At 40.6% G+C, this 12,372-nt stretch overlaps 1 protein-coding gene across 1 annotated transcript in view; it reads right to left on the minus strand.

Annotated features, from left to right (window-relative positions):
- GRIN2B (glutamate ionotropic receptor NMDA type subunit 2B) overlaps positions 1-12,372 on the minus strand; it is a 417,190-nt gene that overhangs the window by 106,147 nt on the left and 298,671 nt on the right. Inside the window, exon 4 of the mRNA XM_025402402.1 lies at positions 7,927-8,041. Within this exon, the coding sequence (XP_025258187.1) occupies positions 7,927-8,041 (115 nt within the window). The remainder of the gene's footprint in view (positions 1-7,926; positions 8,042-12,372) is intronic.

The raw sequence follows: 12,372 nt of genomic DNA on the forward strand, positions 1-12,372 counted from the left end.
TATTATAGTGTACACACAGAATGCACAGAAAAAAAGCACTGGAAAGAAATTTTAAAATATAACTGCTAGTTCTTTGTAGGTGCAGATATGGGTAAATTGTATTTTATCCCCTTAAATGTCTTTAATAAACATTAATTACCTACATAATAAGAAAATCGTAAATGTTGTTTTTAAATTCGATATAAACATAGAATTTTCTCATCTCTCTACCACTCTTTCTTCTTCAACATCAGTACTGGAAAAACATTATAACATAAAAATTAGAACAAATAGTTTAGAGGACTCAGGGACCAACCACAGGTAACTGTCATGAAATAAAAATCTCAATAACATTTAAACGAGATGGATGAAAGCTATCTTTTGGCTTTGGGGACACTTTCCTTTTCACTGTTTTTCCTTAAGCCAAGGTTAGGCCAGCACTTCTTCAGTCTCTGAGTTCAGTTCTGCTTTCTCTCTCCATCAGCATGTACAGGTTTCAAAAGTACAGTCAACCAAGGTTATCTTGTTCTTTTATCCTTTTCATTCAGTGACTGATGACAAGCACTGGAAGACAACCAGCCTTTCTGAAATGACATTCCAGTCTATTCCCTCAATACACCCCGGTCTTCTCTTTGAATTATTTCATGAATGTGCATGGGAGTAGCAGCTTGACATTGTGGACTGAGCCTACAGCAGTGTTGAGACTTTAGGGATTAACAGCATACCTCTACCTTCTCCTCTCCATGACTGCCCCCTATAATCTCTTTCTGGAACCCTGGAGAATGGTGTAGGCAAACAGGATGGGCCAGGGCTCTTGGAGCTCAGTGAACAAGGAAACATCTGGATGTGAGGGTCTGCACTAATCACACCTCAGAAAAACACAACAAAATATGTAATCCAGTGGCCCCGTGTCATCGTCATAAGTAAAATACACATTAGCGGAGTCTTTACTTACTAAGCAACATGAAACATCAACCCAATGTTAGACTGTATCAAATAGTAAGATTTAAAAATCACCTTAGTTTATAGAAATGTTAAATGTCACAACAAGCACCTTTTTTATTGCAATGTACTTGGTTTGTTTTTCCAAGCCACCAGGAAAGCTACGATACAAATTTGTGGGGGCAGCCCTTGGCTCATGGTAGGTATAAGCCCTTGGCTCATAGTTATGTGTGAGAAGGAAAGAAGGAATGAAGAAGGAGAAGGAAAGAGAAAGAAGGGGAAGGAAAAAAGAAGGGAGGGGAAGGAGGTGGGGAGGGGAGGGAGGGGAGGTGGGGAGATAGGGAGGATAAGCCATTTAGTTCATGCATTGTTGCTTGCACAGGACTGTACATTACAGAGAGACAAGGACATATGCAATTTTGAGGACTTTCAAAGTCATCCCCTGATGTTGTTAACAGTTCCAGTACTCAACACTTCTCTATTAAGGAATTCTCCCTATAGCTAATATAAACCCTCTCTGCTTGATCTTAAGCCCACTCACTCTGGTTCTGTCTCAGAGGAGAAAGTGAAGAGCTGATCTCCACACTTGCTACAATAATTCTTCATACATTTAAAGAGAATAAGTCATCACCTCATTGCCTTGTTTTTCTTTCCCTTAATAACCCCAATTCCCATAGCCTTTCTCCATAGATCCTGTCTTCTAATCCCTTAATCTAATGATGCGTATTAGTACTCAGTTCAAAGTCAGTAAAAATAGCATGTTGTCAAATGGTGATATCAGGAGATCCTGAACAAACACCCTTGCCATGAGGAGCTCCTGTTTCACCCCCTTAGATGCCCTCTGTAGAGCCTGGAGAGAGCATGAGTGTCTCCTAGCCTCTCCTCTGAGGCTGGGAGGTAGAACACAGTCTGTCCAGCTGTGCCCGGGCAGTCACCAACACCGCATTTACTGGCCTGCTCAGTGATGTCTCACACTATGCTAGGCACAGAGGTATAGTGGAGAGGCACACAGATGTGGTTCCTGCCAGTTTGTTCTGAGTGAGTGAATGTGCATGAGCGGGGGGGATGGAGGGACTGTTTTATTTTGTCAGTCAAAAGCTTTCAAGTAACATCAATAGAGGTAGTGATTGACCTCTATTGTATAAACACTGATTTGATCACTGTGGACTAAGATCACCATAGTCCTTAGGGGCTAGGATCACAGAGCCCCCACGCCCTGGAGTTGGTGCTACCTCCTGGACAAGAGGTCGGTCACCAGAGACACAGACACACCTTAGCCTGTCTTATTTATTCCAGGATGCAGATACTGGCAGAGCATTTTGTCTTACTATGTTGTTGTTGCTTCAGTTCTTCGGGGGTGAGTCTCCCTTTCCTCAGTTTGGTTGCTCTCCTTCCCTCCCATTGATCCATCCATTAATTCCTGAGTACTATCATGGGTCGGTCCAACACTGTGTGCCAAGCACTTCCATTTCTAGTCTCTGCTTTACTGGTGGATGTGGCTGTGACATCTCAGTGTTGAAAGCCATAGATGGAAACAGGTTTGGGGAGTCCACAGAATGATTTACACAAACTGAAAATGTTTTTAATATACATAAGGAGGGGGTGTTTCTGGTAGGTGAAGGCAGGGAAGAGGGAGTGGGCTTATAAAACACCCTCTTGTCTCTTTCTGGAAAAGATAAGCAGAGATGCAAATCTTACATATTCTCCTTTAATTCTGACCCAGACAGTCCCTTTAAGGTCTGTTTACATCTTACAGCCTAAAAATGCACCATCATCATTTCTTGATGTCATTACTCAGAGCACACCCCCACTGCATTTCATTTTTATTATCCCCATTTTAGGAACTATTAAATGGAAGCAGAGAGCAGTAGCAATGAAGCAAATCATGAGAGACTCTGATAGAGACAGAAGCCTTAAAGCTTGTTGGAACTGCATCTCTGTGCCAGACTATTTTTAAAGCAAGTTTATGCAGCTGTCCCCCACTTAGGAGCCTCACAAATGAGCCCAGTCTGCACACAATGATTTTTTTTTTCACCATTGTCTACCCTTTCCAACTCACCACGCTATGTCTGCATGCATGTGTGTGTGTAAAATATTTCTTTTTACATGTCCTTCTCCACATTCCTACATACCAGAGAGATGTTCTTGGCTTTCTGTGAATCAAATTCTGATCCAGAGATCTCTTTACTATTCTAACCCCCTAAGCCTTCTAGAGGTTCCTTACAAAGGATCCCATTAAAGGTTCACAAGAGCAGATACTGTTCATTTTTTATTAAAGTAGTTGGGTAAATATATCAAATCTGTAAATGTCTGGAGTATTTTTGGCAACAACAATTGCTCTGGGGAGGATTCCAGGGACTGGAAACAGCATTGCTCTGGAGAGGGAAGCAAAGGGTCATAGATGAGAAGAGGACTTTCTTTTTACTGGGTACTCTTTTGTGCCATTTGGTTTTTTACCATGTGCAAATATTACCTTAAAAAATTACACAAGAAGGGTATTGACTACCAATTGACATTTGTTGGATAGTGACTGTTTCAGTGACTATTCACTGGTGTTTGACTATAAAACCTCTTTGAATATTTACAACAGCCTTATGTAAAACCCTATGTTCCAAACTCAGGTAGTATCCGTCACTAGCTGATAAATGGTAACATGGAGAACTGAACTCAGTTCTGCTTTCCAAAACCATAGACTATGTTGTGTTGACTTCAAGTCTTCCCAAGGGAACAAAATGTGTAAGACTGTAGCATTGGGACTACTTTTAGGAAACTAAAGGAACATTGGAAGTCCTATCACATGGTTCACACCAACAACTTAATCTTCCTTGACCCGAGATGCCTTGTTAAAAGCCAGTCACGCATGTATCACTCCACTGGGAGTTGAGCCTCCCTGATGATTCCCCCAAGTCCTTCCCTGGCACTGGGGTGCTCACTCCAGAGGTGGGGAAGTTACCTGTTCCCGTACTGTCTCCAATAAACTTCTATGTCTAAGTGGGGGATTTTCGGGGTAGAAGTGAAATGGCTTGTCAATATTCTAGTTCTCCTAAGCATATGGATTCTTCATTTATTTAGCAATTATCTTTTGAGTGGTCCAGACACTGGAGGCAAGCACTCTTCTGAAGGGTCAGAATTACAGAGGTGAGCAAGGTCCTTGCCCCCAGGAAGCATCCATCCTGGTGTGAAGAGGCAGGCAATAAACAAACAAGCAAGCAAGTAAGCAGAACGCCAGATAATGAGTGTATTGAGGAAAATTAAAACCTACTGTTAGGCAGCGTGACTGGGTGACTACCTCATCACGGGTCATTAGGAGGGCCTTTCTGGGGAAATATTTACTTAAATGACAGGAATGACAAATATGCCCTAGGAGCTATGCCCTTCAAAACAAGCTCAGGTTCCTGTGTGTTCCATTCCCTCACCCAATTTCTATTCCAATCTGCTGTTTATTTACAAGGAGATTTTGCAGTCCCAGAAGTTAGCACTAGAAAGGACCCAAGAAGTCTTCTTAGTCCAATGCCATCATTTTAGAGATGAGGAAAGAAAAATGTAGAAAAGTGGAAAAAGCAGGTCCCATAGCTAGTTGGTGGCCTGACCAGTGTCTGAGAGTCCTATCTAGCCCATATTTCTTCCACAAACCCACATTCCTCCCCTGCTTATCTGTCCAGTGTTCAGCTCCTCCCTGTAGAACCTTCACCCTGGTGCCTGCCTTTCTGGAGTCCACTGACACTAAATCCTCTCTGGACCAAGGGGACCATCTGAAGCAGCATTAGGCATCTTGAGGATGATATCCTGGGGACGAGGATAATCGTGGAAGGACCAACAATCTCACCACAACCCTGCCATTCCCTGGAGCCATACCTGCCATCCTCCCTGCCCACAAGTGAGCCCTAATAGGATCCTTCAAGTCGGGGAGCTACATGGCTCTATGACCTCAATGAACACTATACATCTATCTTCCAAAGTGTTCCCTGGTTTAATTGAGTTGAGATGAAAACATTCTATTCTCTCAACCCCTCTCAAAATGCCTTACAAAAAGATTAACCACAGAATTTCTTTAAATAGCAACTTCCTTTAGTACATGTAAAGTATGATCTACAAAAATTCAATCTACACAAAGATTTTCTCCTCCCCTTCCCCACGAAACAACAGCTACCATATCAAGGGCAATAACATAAACTTGGATTCTTAATGGTAGATTTTGGGATTCTTTTATTATGTAATGATTTTCATACATGCTACAAATACTTATTGAACTGCTCTATGAAATATGCTCTTACAGGTTGTTGTGAGGACACAATTGAGCTAAAGACACAGCCTCTGCCCTTTGGAACTGTGCATATAGACAACTCGAACAAGAGGCAGATGTGATGGGTGCTACCTCAGATGCATGGACAAAATCAACAGGGGACAAGGGAGTGTGAGATTTTATCTCAGTCAAAGATGAGGAAAGGAAGCTGCAATATTTTAATTGGGTATCAAAGGATGGTTATGATTATATAATTGGATAATTCATTCTAGGAAGAAATATCATGACATGTACAGGGGACAGGACCTACAAAGGCACATTCTCAGAAGAGGAAGAAGCCCAGGGTAGCTTAATTGTGAGACAGGAAATCATGAGGAGGAGAACAAAGGCTTGGAAGGGAGACTTGAATGCAAGAACAGATCAAGTCTAGCCCCAATCCATAAACCACAGAAGGCTCAAGTGGGCTTTGGGCAGAGTAAGAACATCACAGTCAGAGTTGTGCTTCAGGAAGCTCATTCCGGCAGCCATATTTTGGACTAATCTGAAGGGGTAAGGGCAGATGCCAGGGACAAGGAGGCCCATTTAAAAAATTATCACATAGTTCCTGGATCATATATAAAGTAAAGAATAAATTCAAGAGCTAGAATAAAAGTAGAATTGGTGAGGGAAGGGATCCAAATCCTAGGAAGGAGGGTCTAGTTCTAGAAAGGGCTGAGGGGCACAGGCCTCAGATTCTGGACTCAAGAAGAGGAGTCAGTATGACCTGATGGTGAGTGGTGTCTCTTTAAGAAAAGGCAGTTGTGAGATGCCTCCTCCTGCTTGAGACAGTCATTGTGAGCCTACTGCAAAAAAAAGCTGCCCCCTCTGTACATCTTATGAGCTACCTATGAAGCCTCAGTTATTAATAACTCCTCTTCTGGAGACAGACAGAAGTGCCTGTTATACACGAGGAGCCCAGAACATTTCTTAAATTATGACGTCTCTACAGCAGCAGTGAAAGCAGCTTGATTGGAGTGAAAAGCAGAAGCCCAGGGAACATCCATTTCTGAACAAATGATAACTCGGTGGAGGGAGGGCAACTTTAATCAAGAACATCAGGCAGGCCAGGCACAGTGGCACGCACCTCTAATTCCAGCACTTTGGGAGGCTGAGGCAGAAGGATCACTTGCAGCCAGAAGTTCAAGACCAGCCTGGGCAACATAGTGAGACCTCATTTCTACCAAAAATTTGAAAGTTGGCCAGGCATGGTGGTGCACGCCTGTAGTCCCAGCTACTTGGGAGGCTGATGGGGGAGGACAGGTTGAGCTCAGGATTTTGAGGTTGCGTGAGCTATGACAGCACCACTGCATACTAGTCTGACTGACAGAATGAGACCCTGTCTCAAAATAATAAGATTAAATAAAAAGCTGGCATAATTTAAGCCTTATAATTGTGCCCTATCTGGTAAGAGAAAATGCATGATAGATAGAGGTCTTTCAACTTGAAGAATTAGATTCTGGATTCTCCTGCCTGAGCCACACATGCCTCGTTTCTTGGGTGAGCGTTCACACATTCACATAACTAGCTGTCCAGGGCTCTCTGTGATGAGGTTGTGAATTTCAAGAAGTTTATCTCTGGCCTCATTTTCTGGTAACTCTCTCTAGAAATATATAGCTGGATTTCCATTCTAGGCAGAACTATGCTAACATTTTGAAGCACATTCTCAGCCAATTGGCCCATGGAATCTGTGGAAGTTGTCTTAGTTTCCCAACATGCTTTCACAGAATATGAATATCATGAACAAAGGGGTCTTGGGGTAGAATAATTTCAGGAAATTCCATTCTAAATAAAAGTTAAGGTATTTCTTTGCTATAACACATCTCTGAACTTTCAAGGGTTGGTATGTTCTAAGACTCTCCTAGAGTCAGAAACAGTAGTTAGCATCTCCCAACTTATGTATCTGTAAAACTATTTTCAGCAAAATGTCTCGAGAGACAAGAGTACTGCAGAATATACTTGGAGAAAAATCAGCAATGACATTACTCTCAGGAATATTTGTATTCAACTGGGAATCTGGAATAATACAAATTGTAATACTAATTGAGTGCTTGCTTACTATGCACCAGGCACCTTTCTAAATACTTTACGTATACTTAATCCTTATACCCGTTGGTACTATTATTATTTCCCTTCTATGGATGAGAAAACTGAGGCACTGATTAGTGAAGAGATTTGTCTAAGATCCTAAATAGAGCTGGGAATTGGACCTAGACAGTCTGGTGCCCACAGAAATTAATTTCTGATGGTAGAACTCCAAACACTGTGATCAACTGTCAGTGGGAGAAATTCTGAGCAGAGCCTTGCATGGGAATCCTTCAATCACAGTAAGTCTAAACATTTCTTCTCATATTTTCATCTTTACAAGCTTCCCAGATGCTCTCTAGGACACAACTCCTGAACTATACCACTAATTCAGTTTCGTCACCAAATTATGTTATATTGTACACACATACTCTCCCACGAAAACAAAGTCATGATTCAGACAGCAATGCAATTATCAACAATAAATGGAAATACATAAAGAAAACAATCTCTTGATTAACCAAAACAGCAAGTAAATGGACATGCAAGTTTGAGAAATGGCTTCTCCTGTGTATCAAGGTATTGATCCTTTGCTCCACAGGTCTAGGGACAAAAACCAAAGGACTACTTTCCTTCCATGTGTTGCAAAATTTCACATCTCTACTCTACTTTGCTCAAGAATTGTCAAAGACATGTCCTACCCTTTCCCACTTCCTCTCCTTGTTCAGAAGAATTATCACCAGTTTTGGGTGCATCTGGTAACCATCTTCACTGAAGGACAGATTCCTCCCCTCAAAAGTGACGTTGATCAGATACCTGTAAAGATGAAATAAAACAAAGATTAAAAGTATGAAGAGGATATACCACGAACAAGGCAGTTAGGTATATATAGAGAAAGCTGGCTAAAGACAGACCAGTAAATAGAAATACAGATACCATTACCAAATTTGGTATACCTTGAACTCCCATTTGATTATGCAATAGAGTCATCCAAATTTTCACAGAGTAGGAATCATATGAAAAAGTAATATAAAAATTTTAAATAAAAGATGTTTGGTCACTGCATGTTCTTACTTACAAGTGGGAGCTGAACAATGTGAACGCATAGATACAGGGAGGGGAACAAGACGCACTGGGGTCTGTAGGCAGCGAGACGGGGAGAGGGAGAGCATCAGGAAAAACAGCGAATGTATGATGGGCTTAATATTTAGGTGATGGGTTGATAAGTGCAGCAAATCACTGTGGCACAAGTTTACCTATGAAGTGAACCTGCACATCCTGCACATGTACCCAGAACTTAAAATTAAAAATAAAAATGTTTAAAAAGGTGTTTGGTTGAAGTTCACTCTATAGGTATGACATTGAGCAAATTACTCAGCCTTTCTGAGCCTCAGCGTTTTTCCCTATTGGCAAAAACTAGTATAATAAAGGGACCTACTTCATTAGGTTTGTAAGGCTTAAATGGGATAACTTAGGTTAACCATTTACCATGTGGCCTGGTGCATAGTAGAGTCTCATTAAGTGCTAACAATTGCTATTGAAAAACAAAGGTGGATTAAAGGTTGGAGATGGTAGAGACAAGAAATGAAAGTAAGAGTGTACCAAGACAACTTTCTGCTAAGAAAGGTGGCATGTAGGAGCTTAGGGTCTCCCTCTATCCCAGAGATATGTACATACTCTTTAACTCTTGCTAAGGTCTTGCCCGTACTTCTAAGAGTTGTGAGATGAGTACAGTAAGCAAGGATCTGATATGACAGGATGCATCTGGAAACCAGGGCTATTACACTGTGTATAGGGAACAGAAAATACTAAGGAATGGGAAAAGGTGGGAGAGGCATTTCTCACAGAGTGCTCTGGTCACTTGTGCATAGATTAGCGGAAACTCTGGAGGTAACTAGAGTCAGACCAATGAAACTGTCTTCCTCCTGGACACCTTCACCTTAGCCCACCCTTTTCCCCTCTGGCTGCTATCATCTGATGAGCAGTCCCTTCATTGGGAATTCCCAAAGGCATGCTCATTACAACTGCATTAGTGCAACTGCACTGATGGCAATTAATGTCTTTTTACCATAATGGACCAAGGAATCAATAATGATTAGCTCTGTGTTCACATGACATGTTACTCTGGAGCCTTGGGCCTGATGTTGCTTGTGAGACATGTCCCTGCTAAGAAGCAAAAGGAATATGTTGTAATTGTAGTGAGGATGCTAAAGGAGGCAGCTTAAAAACTCTTTTTTTTTTTTTTCTAACTCCTCTCATTCATTGAAACTGGGAGGTCTTCTTTGATTCTTCCAGGTAATGTTAGGTTAAACAACAAGGTTGCTAGGATGCACATCCTTCTGGTGATTCTAATGATGCTTATGCAGCATGAACCAAATCCTCATGGATCACTTCTCACTTCCAGAACTACCTGGGATGTTTAAGCCTGTCATTCCCTGATCTTGTGTAGCTTCACAAATGGAATCAAGAATGCAGAAGACCCCAAAGGAGTAGCGATTCCTAGAATCCCTAGAACTGAAAGAGACTTTCATAATCAACTAGCCTACCACTTCTTACAATTTATGCTTCCCTTCTATATCATAAAATTGGTCTTCTCAGCTCTTCTTGAATTCTTTCACTGATGGGGAACTTTTCATGGCACCTTCCGGGCTCAAGGTAGCCATCTCAGTGTTGGCTACTTAGTTCTTTCTTACTTAAAGCTGAAACCTTCTCCCCTGCAACCCTTTGATACCTGTTTCCTTTTTAGAGATTCTACAGTCTTAGTCTAATCCTTCTTCTACATGAGAGTTTCTCAAGTATTTAAAGACATTTATCATACATCCCTTATGAAATCAATTTTACTCTTTAAATAACCATTAAACTCTTTTAGTTCTAAAATTTTAACTTGATGGATTAAAAAACAAACACAAGGAGGTTAAATTATTTGTCCAATGTTATTGTATGGCAGACGCACCTGACAGCAATAAGTTATGCATACCCTGAGAATGACCCTACAGTCTCAGAAAAGTGTATGTTCGGAGTCCTAAGCTAAGAAATCTGGAAATAGTCAACCCAGAGATTTACTTTTTATCTATGAAGGACATCTAAACCCCCAGTTCATCTCTTAGTATGCAGGCCATACAGGGGATCAAAGTCCTTTGTTTTGGGTTAAATGAACGTTTAGGTGAACGTTGCTAAGTGAAAATGTTATATAAACTGCATGCATTTTACAAATGGTAGCAGTTCTCCTGTCCAGCCCACCACCACTGGATTGTCCTTCTATGTAAGTTCCCCAGTAAATCCTATGTCTCATTCATTGTCTCTGGGTCTGTTCTTAGGCATTTCAGATATGGTGCCATCGCTACTGGAGTCAATAAGGGTCCAGTATGACAGTTACACAGCTAATTGGGAGCAGAAGTAACATTTTAAGCAATATCTCCAGTTCCATGTCCTTTCCTGACACCAGCCTGATTGTCATATACAACATCAGGGTTAGCATCCCAAGTCCTTTACATATTCCTCATATGCCATGGCTTCATGTTTTCTACCATTCCATCTTGGCTGCTCTCTCCAGACACCTCCACTCCGTGACATGTTGCATCCCCAACACAACTCAGTGCTCAGTGTGCTCCACTCCTTGCCCTGCTCCTCAGCCTTCAGCCCAGAGCTGCTCACCCAAGCCCATCATTAGTGTGAAGGTAATATTCAGGTCTCCTATAGTTTGCAATGACTCTAACACTCCAACCAAAAGCCCTGAAGAATTCATTGCAGAGAGTATAATTACAAAAGCACAAGACAAGTTATTTTAAACCAACAAACTAGAATGTAACCGTGAATATAATATACTTGAAAATATATTCTTACTACAAAGACACTGAAGAATTTCTGGAGTCTTCAAATAAAGTTTATGAGACATGTAAAACAATTTGGTCTCATCTATTTTGAAAGGAGGAAGGAAAGAAGGAAAAAAGAAGAAAGAAAAGGAAAGAGGAAGGAAAGAAAGAGAGGAAAAGTGGGAGGAAGGAAGACAGAGATGGAGGAGAGAGGGGTAGGGAAGAAGAAGAATGGGAGGGAAATAAATGATCTGGCTTAAGCATCCACCTTTTCATCAGACACTGTGCTGAATAATTCTGCCTTTATCTAAAACACCATTAAGAATATTTAAACGAAAGTATCTATTTCAGAAGGCAATTATAAAAGAGGAGTTCCAAAAATAACTCAATTAATAAGCAGCATCAATGGAATAACTATATAGCCTCTCAAGATGACTTCTTTGAAGGGGACAGCATTGAACTGGGTGTATAAGTTGAGAAATTTGAACTTGCAGAAAATAAATCACACTCATGGGAAATGTAATTGGTCTGTAAATTTCTCTGGCTATTCCTGTTCCAGAAACTTCTGATTTTCCTTAGAAACTGTTCTCTTTCTGGGGTGCTCTTCCTCTTCCAGCTGTAAGTTCATTTTATCTACTTAAGCACTCCTCACATATTTTACACTTATCAAAAACATTAGTAAAATTTTATGACAATATACAAAATATTCTTCTCCAAAGTATCCTTTCATCATTCATATCTGTCAGCAGCATATAGATTAATCATTCACACTGTGTTTTTATGAGTAATTTCTTGTGGTGTGAGAACATTTAGCCATTAGTGAGGAGTTTGCAAATATACACCAGCCTTGAGCAAGATGCCCTTTGAATAGCAGAACAAACCCATCCATTCATTGGTAATGAATAGTGTGAAAAAATAGTTGGGGGTGTGGTCACTTCTAGACATGTGATCTTGGCACCTGAATCTCAGTTATTCTTCTCTAAAATGAAGACATCATTTTACCTCCAGCTTATCAGAGAAGTCTGTTGTGATGATCAAATGAAAGAGTGGGTAGGAAAACTATATAAAATATGATACCAATATAAGGTTATTTCATAGGAAAAATTCAGAAAAAGAATATATTAGCATAATTTGAGTATCTAAAGGCAAGAAAGTTGCTTGATTTTAAACCTCAGTGAATAAGTGTGATAACTACATTTTAATAAGACTCAATTATCAATGAAATACATCTGAAAAATGGAGATTGGCTTCCACACATGGAGGCTAAACTAGATCAAATGGCTATATTAATCAATTTAACTTTCCATAAGACCTGAAAATATCCAACTACCTTTC

This window comes from Theropithecus gelada, chromosome 11 (genome assembly GCF_003255815.1).
Source record: "Theropithecus gelada isolate Dixy chromosome 11, Tgel_1.0, whole genome shotgun sequence".
NCBI classification, from domain to species: domain Eukaryota; kingdom Metazoa; phylum Chordata; class Mammalia; order Primates; family Cercopithecidae; genus Theropithecus; species Theropithecus gelada.